This window comes from Tenrec ecaudatus, chromosome 5 (genome assembly GCF_050624435.1).
Source record: "Tenrec ecaudatus isolate mTenEca1 chromosome 5, mTenEca1.hap1, whole genome shotgun sequence".
NCBI lineage: Eukaryota > Metazoa > Chordata > Mammalia > Afrosoricida > Tenrecidae > Tenrec > Tenrec ecaudatus.
Window position 1 is genome coordinate 84,272,505 of NC_134534.1, and position 19,011 is coordinate 84,291,515.

General features: G+C 40.1%; 1 protein-coding gene across 1 annotated transcript in view; it reads left to right on the plus strand.

Annotated features, from left to right (window-relative positions):
• The window catches only part of TGS1 (trimethylguanosine synthase 1), a 50,509-nt gene that overhangs the window by 1,228 nt on the left and 30,270 nt on the right, over positions 1-19,011 (plus strand). The window contains exons 2-6 of the mRNA XM_075549674.1: positions 6,483-6,541; positions 8,906-9,078; positions 9,518-10,340; positions 12,070-12,187; positions 17,243-17,329. Of these exons, the coding sequence (XP_075405789.1) occupies positions 6,483-6,541; positions 8,906-9,078; positions 9,518-10,340; positions 12,070-12,187; positions 17,243-17,329 (1,260 nt within the window). The remainder of the gene's footprint in view (positions 1-6,482; positions 6,542-8,905; positions 9,079-9,517; positions 10,341-12,069; positions 12,188-17,242; positions 17,330-19,011) is intronic.

The following is a 19,011-nucleotide window of genomic DNA, read 5'->3' on the forward strand; positions in this document are numbered from 1 at the left end:
AACTAGGCTAGACCAGTGGGAAGGCTTTGTAGGGAGTTCTCTGTTCCAAGATTAGGGTGGAATGTATCTTCACACCTCCATGATAAGATAGCTGAGGACAAATGGGTGCATAAGCAAATGTGACCAAGAAAGCTGATGGTGCCCGACTATTCGGCTATCAAAAGGTGTAGAATCTGGGTCTTAAAGGCTTGAAGGTAAACAGCGGCCATATAGCTCAGAAGCAACAAAGCCCACATGGAAGAAGCACACCAGCTTGTGCGATCACGGGGTGTTGAAGGGATCAGGTATAAGGCATCATCAGAACAAAAAATATCTTATCGTAGTGAATGGAGTGTGGTGCAGAGTGGAGCCCGCCCCCCCACTATCATGATCCGAATTCTACCTTGCAAGTTTGGCTAGACCAGAGGATGTACACTGGTGCAGATAGGAACTGGAAACAGGGAATCCAGGGTGGATGATCCCTTCAGAACCAGTGGTGTGAGTGGTGATACTGAGAGGGTAGAGGAAGAGTGGGTTGGAAAGAGGGAACCCATTACAAGGATCTACATGTGACCTCCTCCCTGGGGGACAGACAATAGAAAAGGGGGTGAAGGGAGACGTCAGACAGGGCAAGATATGACAAAATAATAAATTATAAATTATCAAGGGCTCATGAGGAAAGGGGGAGTGGGGAGGGAGGGGGGAAAAGGAGGACCTGGTGCCAAGGCCTTAAGTGGAGAGCAAATGTTTTGAGAATGATGAAGGCAATGAATGTACAGATGTGCTTTACACAATTGATGTATGTATGGATTGTGATAAGAGTTGGTAATAAAATGATTTTGAAAATCCTACTTTACTGGAATGTATGACTTAAGACCCCATCCTTTGTTATCTCTGAGGGTGTGGTTTGCTAAAGAAGAGCATGAATACTGCTGGGTGTAACGCATTCCAACCAATAGCAATGGTATACACAGCAGAACAAAACACTGCCTGGTTCTGCACATTCTGCGCTATCTTTGGGATTGTTCTGTGCTTGCTGGGTTCATTGTCGCAGCCATTGGTTGATCCATTTCATCCAAAGTCTTCCTCTTTTTTTGTTGCCCCTCTACCAAGCATGATGTCATTCTCCAGGGACTGGTCTCTTAAGGCAACATGCCTGAAGTATATTAGATAAAGTCTTGCCAGCCGGGCGGCTCAGGAGCACTCTGGCCATGCTTCTTTAAACACTGGTTAGTTTGTCCTTTTAGAAGTCTCTGGTACTTTCAGTACTCCTCGCCAGCCCAGTTCAGATGCGTTGATTCTTCTTCAGCCTTCCTTATTCCTAGTCCAACTTTCACATGCACATGAGCCATTGGTTTGAGTCAGGCACACCTTACTCCTCAAGGTAACATGCTTGCTTTCTAATACCCCGAAGAGGCCTTACTTGTGCTGTGTACTTACCCAAGGCAATGGTGTCATTTGTTCTACTGACTCTTGCTTCCAGGAGCATTGATTGTGGATGCAAGCAAGCAAAATCCTTGATAACTTAAGCCTTTTCTGCATTTATCCTGATGTTACAGATTGGTCCAGTTGTGAGGATTTGGTTTTCCTTACATTGAGTTGTAATCCCTACTGAAGGCTGCAATCCTTGATCTTCATCAGCAAGTGCTTCATGTCCTCACTTTCAGCAAGCAAGGCTGTGCATATTGTAGGCTGTAAATAAGCTTCCCTCCAATCCTGATGCAACATTCTTCTTCATAACATCCAGCTTCTCTGATTACAAATTGAGTCTGATAGGAAGATACAGCTTTGATGCACACCTTCCCTGATTTTAAACCATGCGGTACCTTTCCTTTGCACAACTGTCTCTTGAGCCATGTGTAAGTTCAGCACAAGCATAATGAAGTATTCTAGAGTTCCCATTCTCAAGGTTATCTGTTGTTTGTTGTGTTCCACACAGTCTAATGCTTGTCTTTGGCTAATGCCTTCAGTGCAGCTGAACTCCTTCCTTCAGCAACATTGGCTCTTGTTCATATGCCACCTCCTGAAATGCTTGCATGTCGGCCATTTCTTTCTGCTACAGTGATGCTGAATTCCATCCATCTTCTGTGGATGCGTCCTTCATCATTCAGTGTTTTGCCCATAGTATCTTTCAATATTGCAACTTGGGGCTTGAATTTTTTCTTGAGTTCCTCCAGTATAAGATACGGTGGGCATGTGCTTTTTTGTTTTCTAGCTGGGTCGTTGCACATTTCTTTATAATGTTTTACTCTGTCTTCAGTCAGGCCTTTGATTTCATCATTTCTTCCATTTGTTGTAGCCACTCTATGAATAAAAGCAGGTTTCAAAGTCCCTTCTGGTATGCATTTAGATCTTTGAGGCCACTACTGAGGCTTAACTTTCTCTAGACTATGTAAATGTCCTATATTTTGTGATCTGTAATTATCCTAAGTATTGCAAATCCTAACCTCTGATGTTACTGGAGCAGGATGCCATCTACAGTACTAGGTTTTATATTGGGTTAATGCCTTTTGATATATAAAAGTGATTAAACTAGTAAGCAGAGACTTCCATAAAGAAAGAAGGGTGGAGAGTAGAACACAGCCTCCCTGTTCTAAGAACCCCCTAGACCAGCAATTCTCAACCTGGGGGTCACGGCCCCTTTGGGGGGGGAGGGTGGTTGTCGAATGACCCTTTCACAAGGGTCGCCTGATTCATAACAGTAGCTAAATTATAGCTACGAAGTAGCAATGAAAGTAATTTTATGGCTGGGGGTCACCACAACATGAGGAACTGTATTAAAGGGTCACAGCATTAGGAAAGTTGAGAACCACTGTTCTAGAGCCACCGGAGTATTTATGCCAAGACACCCGAGAATCTCCATAGAATGCTGTGTCCACATGTGCTGAAAGGGTGTAAAGGCCTTGTAAACTGTGAGCCAGAAGAGAGGAGTCTTTCCCTAAAAGTAGCATCTTGAACTCACACTTCCAATTACCTAAATTATGAGAGAATAAGCTCTATAATGATGTCTATTTAAATATCGTGTGTGCTTCTATAAAGAACCTAGATGTTGTTTTTAGGCGCTCTTGAGTTGATTCTGACGTCTAGCAAATAACGTAGACTAGCACATGCTCCATTCCTAGCTCTTGCTGGGAGCTTCTCAGAATATCAGAGGACTCGTTTTATATACAGCAGGATGGTATTCCCGGGAATCCTGTTCACAGTTTCAGGTGAAGTCTAACAGTATCGTCCCCCCAAATTTACTAGACCCTTGCTGGAAAAGGTTGTTTAGTAGAAGTTAGAGACTTATCCAGAAGAGCCACGTTAAATAATTCACTTCCCCTGCAAAGCCTATTATCAAATTTTGGACAAAACTCAAGTGAACATCTTCCCAAGTTACTACTAGAAACATTGACCTGCATGAAACAGCAGTTCTAAGGCGGATCAAGTGTTTTTTAAGAAGGCTAGGAAGACCTCAACGAGGAATCGAGAGAGAGATGTAAGACCAACAACCTACGTAATTGAAGAAGCTTTTGGCTTGATGGGTGTCAAAAGCATTGTGCAGAGATCACCTAGCTCAGAGAGTGTATCTTTCTAGTAGGCTTGAGATGATGACCACTTTGATGGAGTGAATTGTAACCAGGAATGAGTCATGCACTTAGCAACGTGATCCAGAGAGCGTGGTCCAATCAAAACAGTGACTCTTTCAAGGCAGAGAACTTTATGGCAACTGATTCCGGGGGATTCTAAATGAGTAGATTTTCTCAGAGGGCACAGGACGATTTGGGGTCCTATTGGGAGTTAAAAAAAAAAACTGCATTGGTGAGGAAAAAACCAGGAGCGTTGCACTGATAAGCTTGTCTATCATGACAGTGTATTGGCGCATACTTTGAAGGTAGCAAGGCCTCAGTAATTTCAGAGACCTGGATGGAAGATGTGTCAAGAACAATAGCTTCACCTTTTTATGGTTTTATTTAATAAAAATTTCTATGATTTTGAAATGAATTTATACTGTTGGTCTTTATCAATGGGATAGATTCTCTCATCGTTTACCTTGATGCTCAAGGTTGTTTGAGATTTGGACAGTTACTTGATACTTTGGGTTCCCAGCCTTCCTTGAATATTTCTTAGTCTTCTGGCTTAGCAGCTTGACCATTTACAGACCGTGCTCCTACCTGGAATTGCCATTTCTTCAAGGTGCTCTGGTCCCTTTTATTGGAAAATATATTTAGATACCAAAATCTGGAAACTTGTTGTGTGTATTGCTACTTAGCTGTTGTTGCTTCAACATAATTTCAGCGAACGAGAGGTAGTCTATATAAAATATATACATAAAGCGTGTGCATGCTACCTATTTCTGGGAGCCCTGGTGACATAGTGCGTGACATGTATAGCCTACTAACCTAAAGATCAGCACTTCAGACTACCAGCCACTACATGGGAGAAAGAGGAGGCTTTTTACGCTGTAAATGTCATGGAAACCCAGAAGACGGTTCTACCCTGCTTGGTGGGGTGTTGAGTCAGGATCGACTAGCAGTGAGCTACGCATAGATGGCTGTTGTTAGTGCTGCTGAGTCACTTCCATCTCGGAAGCAAACAGTCCCCAGCCCTGCACCATCCTCATACTTTGCATGTCTGAGCACATTTTTGACCCTTAGTCAGTCCATCTTCCTGTACCAGGCATGGTATCCTTATTTAGGGACTGGTTTCTCCTGATAACATCCAAAGTGATTTGAGACAAAGTTTCACTATTCTTTCTTGTAGGGAGCATTCTGGCAGTACTTCTAACACAGATTTGGTTGTTCTTCTGACATCCATTGCAGTTTTCCATATTCTTCACCAAAACCTTAGTTCAAATACAAGAATTCTTCTTTGATCTTTCTTATTCATTGTCAAAATCCACCTGTATGTGGGGTGATAGAAAGTACCACGGCTTGGGCCGGGTTTGCCGTACAACCTCCAAGTGGCCTCTTCGTTCTGGGCTTCTGCAGCACATTTAGTCACTCTGGAAAGTGGTTCCATCTCTTCACTGCTACTTCCATGAGCTTTGATTGTGGATCCAAGCAGAATGAAATTCTGGACTACTTCAGTCTTTCTCCATTTATCATGATGTATAATGAGTTATAATCCATACCGAAGGCTGCAATCTTGTTGAGCTTCATCAACAAGTACCTCATGATACGTTTGGGTGTGTGTTATATACGTCACTTTTGCACACATATTTACAATTCTGTATTTTGTGTCTAAATTTAAAAATAATGACCTCATAACACTTCCAATTTTAGCACACACATTCAGGTCCTTTCTAGCCTTCTATATTTCCATGTGTTTAATAGCCCTCTCCAACATGCAGAACTGTGGCGATAATGATGTTCAATATATGTACATACTTACACAGTGCACCTACTAGTCCAACCATAATGGCTCTCTGATGAGCTTGACCTAGTGCTGCATAACCTAGGTGTTGGCATTGATCCCCTCTGTGGCTTCCATTTTTACCCCTCCTAGTGTCCCATGTTAATAAAGCCCAAATCCAGAGGGAATGAATGGTATCAGAGTTTAAATTGGGAACACCTGGTTTGCAGCAGGCTGTGGGAGACAGTGGAAGCCCAAAATCCATTTGCAGGGTCCCCACATGGATTAAGCCTCAGGTGAATCCCCGCTGGCCATAGTAGCAGGATCAGAGAGCATTATAATAGTAAACACAATTATGGCAGATGGAGTTAGGTTAAAATGTACTATCTTATCGTTTGCTCTCCCTTTGACCCATTTTAAAGTTGCCGATTTTTAAAAGCGTAAACTGGGAATACATACATGTGGTTTAGGCTTCTAGTGAATCCCCTCTGAACACAGACTGGGAAGGTGAAGAACCTTGCAGAGTGCATTGGAACGTGGATTGTTGCAGATGCAGTTAGGGTAAAATTTAACGCTGTATCCTTAAATCTTCCTTTTGACACATCTTAAGTTTGCCCTAGTTTTTAGTGTTTTCTAAGTGTGCTTTTGTATTGAAATTTTTGTCTGTTTTACTTTGTTGTTGTAGTTAAGCGTTGCTGGTTTTGGTTTGGTCTTGTTTTTTAGTGGTTTCCTGTGCATGAAATCCAGGATAGGTAAATCTATAGAGACAGTCACTGGATTAATGTTTTGGGGGGTATGGCAAGGGCATGGTTGGGTAAATGAGCTAATAATGATGAGTACAAGAAGAAAGAAAATGATCTGGAGTTGATTCTCATGATGATTGTGCAATTCTTGATGTGATTGAACTATTGAATTTTATGATATTTGAATTAAATGCCAATAAAACAAGAAAACCAAAACAAGACCAATTGTGAGTATGACACAAGAGCAGGCAGTGTTTCATTCTGTTACACAAAGGGTGGTGAGGAGTTGGAAGTGACTGGAGAGCACCTGACAACACGGTAGGTGAGAAGTCATTTCATAAATAGCATTAGACTGCCTTGAACTCATTTGTCTCTAAAGTCACAGCTAAATTTATGTTCATATGAACTGCTTGATTTGTTTTTCAGGGACCGAAGACTGTGCAATTTAGGATTAAAACACTTCTATGTTAAAGGAAATAATGCAGGTAATTTAATACTGTATTAATTTGTTGAAATGTTGTGTAAATTTCTTTGCATGAAATAGGAGGTATAATTCTGTAATTATAACCAGTCTGTATTATCTTGGCTCTAGTATACAAGTCAAAACAATTTTATTTTTCTATAGCTATTGATTGAATAGTGTGTGTGTGAGATTCCTTTTTGAATTGTTGCCATTAAATAAAAGCACCTTAGAATTTAAAGTGTTGAAAAGTAAAGGAATATATTATGTCTTATTCAAAATGTTACAGCATAGATAGTGATTCTGATGACATTTCAAATAAACAAGTGTCTTCTGCATGAAGTAAAGGGTTAACCTTCCATTTTACCAAGTAGAATTTGGTCTGTACATTAAGCCTAACTTAATGAACTGAAAACTTCCTTGCTCTCTCTGACTTCCCCACCTGTGTTAGTCTGCATACTTTAGAGAAACAAATCCACAGAAACTCATGTATAAGAGAGCGTTTTATATAATAAAGGGTAAGTCCACATCAAGAAAACATCCCAACCCAGTGCTGCCCAAGCCCACAAGTCCAACATTAACCCTTATGTCCGACACCAATCCACAAAGTCCTCCTCCATCTCACAAAACATTCAATGACGCTGACTCAATGACGCTGAAAGCCGAGTCAGTGAATGTGTAAGCATCTCAGCGCTGGCAGGGCTCTCTACCCGGCTGCTCCAGTACCCAGGGCTGCATCAGGGTAGGTCCATGTGGCTTCTCCTTGGGGATGTCTTGCAGGAAGTGAGCCTTGCCAGCTGAAGCAGGGAACTGGCTAAGACAGCTGCACCCTGGTGTGACCATCATAAAGCAAGAGACCTGAGAACTCGAAAGGCAAGGCTCACCGAGCCATTTATCTCTCCGCCCTTGTTTATTGGCCAGGTTGGCACAATAAACTAACTCACCACCTGAATTCCATTTTTCCCTTTCCACATAGATCTTGTATGTTTCTAGACACTGAGAAAACTTCCCATGGGTTAACAGAAGTAAACCATGTCATAGTTACCCTTGAAAATTCTTCAACTTGAAGCAGTGGTTTCTCAATCTTCCTAATGCTGCGACCCTTTAATATAGCTCTTTATGTTGTGTCCTCCCCAACCATAAAATGATTTTCATTGCTACTTCTTAATTTTGCCACTGTTATGAATCAGGAGGCCCCTGTGAAAAAAGTCTTCAACCCCTCAAAGGGGTCACGACCCACAGGGTGAGAATCACTGACTTAGAGGTTTTACACACACACCACGCATAAGACATTATTAATACCATGAGAGGAAGAAAACATTTAAAGCAGATTCATATTTCCCACTCTTTTTTTTTCTTCACTTTTCTCATCTTCCTGGGCTTTTCACAAATCCAGTGAGTGAAACAGTAAGTTAAGTGCCCTTCATTATTTAAATAGGTTCTGTATGTACTCTAGTATAAGCCGACCCGAATATCAGCCAAGGCACCTAATTTTACCACAAAAACTGCATTAAAAATGTGCTGGAAAACTCAGCTTATGTGTGAGTATATGCAGTATATTTTCCCTTTTATCTTGTAGGAACATTTGTAGTCTCCAATTTCCCCCATTGCCTGTGATCAGTGAATTGTAATCTGTGATGTAATTGAGGTATGTTAAAATAAAAATAATGTTTATCAAACACTTAGGGAAAAGAGCACTTGAATTGACATTTGATTTGTAGCATTTATTATTAGGTAACCATACAAATAAAGTGAAACTCATTTTTGTTAGGATAAAAATCTTTGTATGTTTTCTCTTAAAAACTAGGATGAAGGAATTGGGAACGTTCTTCCAACTCAGTGAATTTTGAACTTTTTTAAGCAGGCTTCTTCATTAAATCAACCCTTACACAACATCCCGACATCTGTATCTGTGCCCAAAGTGTCCGTGAGAGGTTTCTGACACTCCTTTCTAATTAATGATTTCTCAAAGAACTACATACATCATCGTTCTAAGCCCACTAACATAGCTCGGTCCTCATGTGGCTGGGTTACCCGTGGTGACCCTTCCGTGGGAACAGAGACCTTTTCCGCCCTAGTCCTTCGTACCTCCCCCCTGCACACACCACACAGTGCCTGCCCCAGAGCAGCTCAGCAAATCTGAGCAAGGAGCAGCTGGGTGGGTGGAAGGCAGAGCAGAAACTGGAAGTTGTTTTTGATTCTTAAGTTGGCTTTTGTCGCTAGTCCATATTACCATCAAGTTCTCTTATTAATCCTCTTAAAAATCATAATATGCACGCCTTTTTGCAGGGTCAGAACTCTGCATCGGCAGATCTATTTATTTAAAATGGAATGATAAGACATGCCTTCAAATTTCCTCTAAAACTTAGCTAACAAATGCTCTCTGTAGGTGATCAAGATACAGAAGAGGAAGAAAATGGTCATGCTCATGGCAATGCAGAATCACATGACAGCAAAAGTGTAGACCTAGATGAAAGTGAACTTGATTCTGAGGCTGAACTCATGAAAAGTATGGGACTCCCACTTCAATTCGGTGGAGTGTCTGCCCACAAGAATTTTGAGGTAAATATTAATTTGTTATTTTTCTTCTTAGTGTTCTTTATAAAATAATACAAGGATTTTTCCCCCAGTTTTATTGTAATTCACATCATACAACCCAATCAATCATGTCTAGAAGAATTGTACAATCCTTAACCACAATCAATTTCATAACATTTCAGTTTTCCCCCATGACTAAATCACCTTTAAAATGAGTTGTGTAATCACATTCCGTTCTAGTGCTCGCTCCCCATCCTGCCTTCACTGTGTGCTCCCGAAATCCCCTCACCCTCCCATCCCGTTTAATTCCATTTTCCAAGAACTTTTTGAAGCCCCTTCATAAACTTGTTTGTTAATAAAACCCTAGGGTGGGGTCCAAAATGTCAAAGTAGATTTGTATTCTACATTGTCTTACAGTTTGAAAAGCGCATTTTATATTCATCCTATCATTTGTCTGATACAGGTGTCTATGAATGCTGGAAATAAAGTTAAAAGGAAAAAGAAAAAGAAAAAATATCAAAAGAAGTATTTAGATGAAATCATGAGAGAATCATGCAGAAATGAGAATGACGAAGATGACAGTTTGGCCCCAGAGAGTCCATCCTCATTCGGACAGTGTGAGGACATGCGAACATGTGAACTTCAAGGCAAGAATGACATTGAAACTGAACATCTTCCTAATGAAAATGCATTATCTCCAAAGCTGGACATTGCAGAGAAATGGGGAAAGTACTGGAACGAGTATGGAGAAGGGCTGTTGTGGCAAGGTTGGCAAGAGAAGCATTCCTCGCAAACACTATCTTCTGAACCTTGGAAATGCCCAGATACAAAAGCAGAGTGGGAGCAGCATTATAGTCAACTCTATTGGTATTATTTGGAGCAGTTTCAGTATTGGGCTGCCCAGGGTTGGACTTTCGATGCTTCCCAAAACTGTGATACAGTTACTTCAGAATCTAAAACCAAAGTTGACGAGGACAAAGATGAAAATTGCACGCAAGTGGACCTGATTTTTCCATCTTTATCTAGTTCAATTGGTAATGAAGATTCTAGTTCAAGTGATGATGATCATAATGAAATACTTGACAGAATTAATAATATAACTCTGAATTCTGAAGAAGAAGTAAAACAAAACCAACTAGAGTTTTCTGTAAATGTTGGTGGTCATCAGCAGCTAACTGAAGATAACAGGAGACGAGAATGCCCTGCTTCCAGCCAAAGTGAGCCGCGTAATGGAACTCAGAAAAGGAACGAGTCTACTAATGGACACACTAGCTCACCGGCTCAGGGTAAGATCACTCCCACTTGCTAAGTTGGATAATGGATAGTAAAATGAAAACTGGGTAGCAAAATAACTAGTAATCCTTTCTGCTATATTTAAATAACTTTTTATAATATAATGAAATGCTATAATCCATCTTAATTTCATATCGCTCATTATCCTTATGTTAACAAAAAGAATGTTTGCATGGATTTCTGAGATTTATCATGGCTTCCTTACACTTTGATATTTAGAAATTCCTTGAGAAATCTAATTTATAGTGATTTTTGGACCTTCCCAGAGTTCTTCAAGGAATGACGTTTATAAGAAGCAGGGTTAGAGTGGTTGGAAACCTAAGTTTGGGTGAGCTAGGCATCATTGTGAGTGATATAGAATTTATTCATACATGGAATTCAGCTAAGTCTCATCAAAAAAGTATTCAGGATAAGACACTTAGTTGGTTCCTGAATAAGTAGTTTACTAAAAACTCCCTGTGTAGGATAATACCATCAATAGGAATAATAGCAGCAGTGAGATTGGCAGGATGAGCCTTCTCTTACTTGCTGCAGACTCACGGCACCGAGACACTGGCGAGAAGGAAATGATTATATCTTGGACTTTGTAAAACCCAGTGATTATAGATGTCATCTTGGCATCCTTGATGCCGGAAAGTCTGACATTTAGAAACTTGTCAGCCTTATTTCTAGCTAAATAAAAGCTTTGACCTTTTGCTTAACTAGTTAATTTACTCTGCTCATCGAAGATGGCAGATCTAACTTGGAGGAGGACTGACTACTTTCCATGTAGGTGTATTCTCTGTATCTGCATGATCAGGGCCAAATTAGTCTTTTAGTACATTCCTGTGCATTTCTGTATTAGTACTTTTCTATACTTAGTTTAACCATAAATTTTTTATTGTATTTTGGTAATATGTTGCTTTTTCTATTTTATTGCTTTTTATTATTCCCTATAATTAAAGACTTCAAGTTGTGATTTGTTTAGAACCTTCTTAAGGACAAAATATAAGGTATAGCAGTCCTAAATGAATGTTTTCTACTGTTTGTAGTTTGGGTATTTTCCCAAAATCATCAACACTTACTACTGTGTACTTTGCAGCACATTACAACTTTAGTCCCATCCTCCCACCCCCTCACTTAATTTCACTCAAAAAACACAGCACACGCAGTAGGGTCAATTAAGTACATTTGTTCCTAATTTTTTTTAAATGTGATCGTGCTGTCCTTGGAGACATTTAGATTACAAATTCATGAGTGCTATATCATAAAGATAACATTGTGGGTTAATTGATGTAACATTTCCACAGCTAGGAAGTAATTTTATTTGGCATTTTAATAATTGGGTCATGGAACCTTTTAACACTTAGTAGACACGGTTGTACCTTGCTTTTAATGATAGTTTGCACATAGACACAGAATAGACGTGATGCGGCGCTATACTTGGTGTGCCTGTATAGTTTATTGCAACAGAGGCAATGAAATATTTAATGGCAGAAGGATTGCTGAACTTAGAATACCCAAACTCACTGCCATCAAATAGATGCCAGCTCATAGCAACCCTGCGGGACAGGGTAGAGTGGCCTCTTTGAGTTTCCAAGTAGTAAGAAAGTCCCCTCTTTCTCCGTAGGAGCGGCTATGGTTTCAAAGTGTTGACCATGTGATTAGCTTAACCACTATACCACAGGACACCCTAAACCTAAAATAAGGGCGCATCATTACCGTGTATCTCTTCCTCTTTAGATCCGCGGGAGTCTTCAGGAGCAAGCACAAACAAAGAAAAACCACACACCAATGGTACCGATGGAGACGAGAGTGAAGAAGATCCACCTGAATGTAAACCAACCAAGCTCAAGAGGAGGCAAGTTACGCACCAGTTCTTTTCCTGAATGTGTTCATCTAAGTGTTTGTACCCAAGTATGTGATGATAAAATGCCTGGTCTGCGTGCAGCCCCGCTACTCCATGTGGGAAAGAGATAAATTACACAGCAAGACCTTAAGCACTCTCATCTATAAAATGGGATTGGTGCCCTTTTGAAGGAGATGACTGGAAGGCTTGCTTCTAGACCATATGATTTTCTCTGACACTCGGTAAATAAATGAAACAAAGGCTGATACAATCTCTCTCAAGGAACTTTGTCCTCGCCCACCCCAGAAGCCTCAGCGTAATCACAGAATTTCCATGAAATAGACTTCCAATGTAACAAATCTAATGCTCATTGTATTTGTAGGATGCTAAAGAAAGCAAGGGCCTCAGGGAAAGTTACATAAAGCGCTAGTGGGAGCTGTAAGGCTAGTGCTAAGACCAACTGCTTTTCTCAGCAGTAATCTCGTTATTATACTCTTGATGTATGTGATGAAAGCAGTAGAGAATAATCTTAGGTAGTGATTGTTATAGGTGCCATCTGGCTCCAGCTGATAGCGACCCTTACGTACAACAAAACAGCCCAGTCCTGCTCCATCCACACAGTTGCTCTTAGGTTTGAGCCCATTTTTGCAGCCACTGTGTCACAATCCATCTTGTCAAGGAGCTTCTTTGGTTCATTGCCCCTCCAGTTCAACAGGCTTGATGTCCTTCCAGGAACTGGTTTCTGATTATAGTTTGTCCAAAGTACATCAGTCTCCCCATTTTTGCCTCTACAGAGCCATCAGGCCACACTTCTTCCAAGATCGGTTCGTTTGGCACTCCGTGGTGCTTTCCGTTTGCTTCTCCAGCACCACAATGCAAACGCATCATTCTTTCTTTGACCTTCCTTGTTCAGGGGCCATTTACCCAATGCAGTGGGTTGGTTGAGTTTTTAACTGCTGCTTACATGAATATTGATTGTGGGTCCAAGCAAGATGAAAGATGTTATCTATTGGTCCAAATGTAAAGATTTGGTCTCCTTTATATTGAGTCTTAAGCCATGCTGAAGGCTGCCATCCTGGATCTTCATCTGCAAATACATTGGGCCGTCCTTACTTTCAGCAGGCAAGGTTATGCCATGTGCTATCACGTGTTGTTACTGTGCCTTCTTCCAATCTAAGAGCTTAATCACGGAATCTAGCTTCTCTGTTGATTTGCTCGGCATACAGATTGAAAAAGTATGGTGAGAGGCTACAACCTCGATACCCACCTTTCCTGATTTTAAACCATGCAGTGTCCTCTTGTTCTGTTAACAAAACTACCTCTTGATCTATGTACAGTTTCTCCATGAGCACAACTACGTGTTCTGAAATCCCAGTTGCCAAGGCTATCCATAATTTGTTACAATCCACACATGGACTTTGCATAGTCATAGGCTCCCCATATTGGCATAGTCAGTGAAACACATCTTTCTGTTATTTTCTACTTTCAGCCAAGATCCAGCTGACACCCACAGTTAAACCCTTTGTTTCATGTCCTCTTCTGAATCTGCCTGAACCTCTGAGAGCTCCCTGTCAATGTACTGCTGCAACTTTTGCTGGATAATCTTCAGCAAAATATTACTGCGTGTGATATCATATTGTTCTATAATTTGATCATTCTGTTGAGTCACTTTTCTTTGGAATGATTCTGAATATGGATCTCTTTCAATGAGTTGGCCAAGTAGCTGTCTTCCAAATTTCCTGGCACAGATGAATGAATGCTTCCAGTGCTTCGTCAGCTTGTTGAAACATTTCAATTGGCAATATGTTGGTTCCTGGTGCCTTATTATTGACTAAGGCTTTCAGTGCAGCTTGGCCATCTTCCTTCAGGACCATTGGTTCTTATTCATGTGCTACCTCTTCAAATGCTAGAATGTCGACTGGTTATTTTTGTTAAATTATGAATTCTTTCCATCGTGTCTTGATTGCTTCCTGCATCATTCAATATTTTCCCCTTAGACTGTATTTCAATGCAAGACTTGAAATTTTCTTAAGTTCTTCCAATGTAAGGTATGATAAGTGTCTTTTCTTTTTGGTTTGGTAACTAGGCGTTTGCACATTTCATTATAATATGTTGCTTTGTCTTTTTAAGCTGCCCTTTGAAATTTTGTTTAGTTCTTTGAATTCATTTCTTCCATTTGCCTTAGCTACTCTACAACTAAGGTCAAGTTTCTTAGTCTCTTCTGATACCCACTTTGATCTTTTTATCTTGTCTCTTCAGATAGTATGTATTCATGTCCCCCCACAGCTCATTTGGTCTTCTTTCATGAGTGTTCTGTCCTGAGGTGCTCTGGATTATCAAGTGGTATATGTTCAGGGTAGTATTTTCGGCTCTCGTGGACTTGTTTTCGACCTGGAGAAGTCTATGAGTTGTTGAAAAATGGTATATTTAATAAAGAAGTCATTGGTGTTGCAAAATTTTATCATGTGATCTCCAGGTTCATTTTTACACCGAGAAAAAGTTTCCAGCTTCTATTCTTTCATCCATCTTTCCCACTTTTGCATTCCAATCACCAATAATTAGCACCGTATCTTGATTGCATGGGTGATGAAATTCAGACGGAAGAATTTGGAAAAATTCCCAGCCTTGTCCAGTTTTAAGTCTGTAAGCCTGATACTAGCCCATATGGGCGATACCAGTCTATAAATTCCTCTTCTGACTCACACAACATGCAATGCTGGCGAATGCAGGAATGTCACAAGTCGATGGGTGGAAAGTCTTACGAATCCAGTGGCAGTGGAGGCATCACCGCTCTGGTGTGGAGCTCCTCCAGCCCCAGGGCTCTGACTCCATCAGTGGAGCTCCATCTGGCTTGTCAACAGAAATGTCTCGATGCAGACAGAAGTGAGGGTCTGGCCTCTGGTGAACTATTTATCTCCGTAGCACCTCCACATGAGGTCATCATGCTGTGACCCCTTCACGCGCGATAATCTCGAGTTGACACCAGATTACATAACTACGACAGTTGTATTGACTGTATTTCCTTGTGATATTATCCTATCACAGACAGCATTGTACGTCAAGGTATTTTTTTTAAAAACATTTTATTAGGGACTCATGCAACTCTTATCACAATCCATACATATATCAATTGTGTAAAGTACATCTGTACATTCTTTGCCCTCATCATTTTCAAAGCATTTGCTCTCCACTTAAGCCCTTTGCATCAGGTCCTCTTTTTTTTTCCCCTCCCTTCCCGCGCCCCCCTCCCTTTTACGTCAAGATCTTCAAATGTCCTTTTCGATTATAAATGCAAAGTCATTCCTCTTGAATGTGTTATTCCCAACATAGTAAACCATGTGATAATCTGATTTAGAATGTCTAATAACGGTTCGTTTTAATTATCTAACACCTAGAGTATAGATAGTTATGTGTTCCATTTCATTTTGTTGACATTCAATTGTCCTAGGTTAATACTTCATTCATTCCAAGTTCCAACTTTTAATCAATGTTTGCAGCTAAATCTTCTCTTTGATTTGTGACCTATCAGCAAATGAAGGTCACAAAGGATTTACTCCCACAGACTTCACTCCGTTTACTTCATTAAAGTTGACTCTGAGAAGGCACCAAGTCCCCGGGCCTATTTTGACTGCTTTCTGACCCGAGGCTCAACTACTGGCACCGTCTCTGACAGTGTTCTGCTTTTATTCCTTAGGTTTTCAGTAACTGGAAATGTTTTGATATTCTTCCTAGTGTTTTGGCTTTTTAGTGGCTAACCCATCTAGAAATGGACAGCCTATTCCTTCTTTGTAGTTTGTCCTCAGTCTGAAAGTTCTGGGGAAACCAGTTCACATTGAGTGTCCATGCTGACATTTGAAATACCAGTTACAGCGTGTCCAGCATTGAGCAACCTTCAAGTCACCACAATATGATGATTTCTGGAATCTAAGGTTGGATATGGTCAAATGCTAACAATCACTTTAAGTTAGTGGTTCTCAACCTGTGGGTTGCGACCCCTTTGGAGGGGCGAATGACCCTTTCACAGGGGTCGCCTGATTCATAACAATATCAGAATTGCAGTTATGAAATAGCAACAAAAATAATTGTATGGTGTGGGGGGTGTCACCACAACATGAGGAACTATATTAAAGAGTCACGGCATTAGGGAGGTTGAGAACTACTGCTATAAGTACTCAAGGAATGGGTGAATCATTATGTCATTTGAAAGATAGTTAGAAACACTTACCTGGCAGGGTATGAAGTGTTCCATATAAGATTTCATGCTCAAGACCCCTAGAAGAACTGAGAGCAGAACTCGGAACACCGTATATAAAACACTTGCTTCTGGTGTTCCCTCAACCTATTGGACATTACTTATTAGCTTCCTGATAAGTCCTCCTGGATCTTGTTGGCGTGCGGAGACAGACCAGATGTGTAATTATTATTTCTAAAATCTTATAGAACGTAATGACAAATGTTAAGTGAATTAACTTAACTAGAAGGACAAACTTTGTAATTAAGACATTTACAAACTTTGTAAATACATTTGTAATTTATTTCACCATTTTTTGTGTATAGCACACAATCGCTTCTTCCTTTACAGTTATAAAAGCCTCTCTGATATATGTAAGCGTCTGCATTTTTTAATATCACTTGTATCACAGCCTGATTCTTCTGAAAATAGGTTTTTCTTTTGCTGTTTATTTATTTTGGTTGGGTTGATACGTTTCCAAATGCTTTCCTTCTAGGCAAATTACACTGAGAGAGAAAGTTAAGACTGCAGCTTTAACTTGTGATTTTCAAAAAAAAAAAATGAGAAGATTCATACTATAATGTGTTTAGGAATGGAAATAACTGCAGGAAATGACTTAGGATGGAGTGCTTATCATTATGTTTCAAATACTGTCAGATACTTTTTCGCCTTTGAAAAATCCTGATTAAGATACTTTTTCCTACATTTGTAGATTTATGTGCAGTAGGTAAAATTGTGATGGGAAAGTTTGCATAGGTTGATTATATTTACCTTTTGATATTTGCTTCTACTAGCGGGCTTATCACTGTTTACCTTCTGCTTGTTTGTTTGTGTAGCCATGAATTGGACATCGATGAAAGCCCACCGTCAGACTTGCATGAAAATGGTTGCCTTCTAGGATTCCAGCAAGGCTCCGGACAGAAGTAATCATTCCTAAGTGAAGTCTTATCTGGGGATTTTATCACTGAAACATGAGCTTCTATTAGTAGATTTGTAGAACTCTTACCCTACACTGATGATACATGAACTCAGTTGATCTTCATATCAATCTATTGTTTTTATTCCCTTCTTAATAGATAAGCAACATAATTCACAGAAATTTTTCACTTGGTCAATATCATATCCTTAATTGGAGAAGAGAATATAGGCCAGGTCTGTTAACTTCTAACTGCAGTTCTCATTTCACATTGTGTCTCACTGGTATTGGTGTACCTGTCATGAAAAGTTCCAATCTGTAATAACCTTTGGTTGTTTTTATTATGAAATTAGTAAAACTCAAACAAAGGTAATTACGTGTGTAAATCCTTCACGTTATTTCACCAGAGGCAGACAGCGCTAAGAGTCGCGCATGTATTTGTGTGTGTATTTTTATGACTGTATACTGTGTTATGCACATGACTCCAGTTTTTTAAAAGCACAAGAATACTAAAATCATAGTTTACATAATCTGCAGCTTACTCTTTTTTCCCATTCTATTGTGTACCATGGACATTTAGCAGTAAAGAGAACATTTATCTAATCTTGTTGATAAGAAGCATAGTATTTAATTCACCGTTCAGATTGTATGAGAATCTAGGCTGTTTCCCATTTGGGGCTATCACAACTAATAGTGATATTACAAACAGACTGAATATCTAAGTTCAATGCCCTTAAAGTCCATCCAGGTTATTGCACATACGAAGAGTTCACTCCTTCTTATTGCTCTATAATTGTACACATTGTATACATGTAGCAAAATGGGTTTGACTGCTCATCAAGGACGTGGGGGTTGTTTCTTCACTTTCACTATTACACAAATAAACCTATTGTGGACATTTGTCTCATAGCCACCCCATAGGACAGGCAAGATCTGCCCTGTGAGTTGCTGAGCTATGAATCTTTGTGGGAGCAGGGAGCCTGGTCTTCTGTCTCCTGCAGAACAGCCCGGTGTGCAACCCTCCAACCCTTCAGAATCAATTTGATGGCAGTGCCTTTTTTTTTTTAATGAACATTTGTATATAAGTTTTTGTGTAGAGATAAGGAAAGCATGAAAAAGTAGAGAATCGGATGAGGGCAAGTTAAAAAGTATTGTTGCTAAAGTTCCCATTCATGTATGTGTAGGTGTATTACAAAGAAAATGTGCTTAAACATGTTTCTGCATTCAGGGGATGGTTGCAAACAAATTCAGTAATACATTTGGCTTAGGAAATAAAGTTATTAGCACACTTTAGCCACTTGAGTCCAGGCAAAGTTGCTTCAGAAGAAAGGCCTGAAGATCTACCAGGAAACACCCAAACACAGCGCAGCTAGGATTGTAGTTCATGCACGCATCATCTCAGCCTATCCAAAGACAAACTGCTTAGGCATGCCCCTGCAATCGGTGGGGAGCTACGTACAAATTCCCTTTAAGACAATTGTTACCGTCTTGTTCTGGTGTCTTTGGGAGTTGGGGAAATTTTTTGGGTGGGGGGACTTAAATAAATAATTTTGAGATTGCAACTTATAACCGATTTTTAGCAAAACTCAAGTGGCAATCTTGCCAAATCATTGAACCTGCGACAAGAATACAGGAATGGTACCCCCCCACAGAACAACAGAATTTTAAATCGATTGAGTGTTCAAGGAA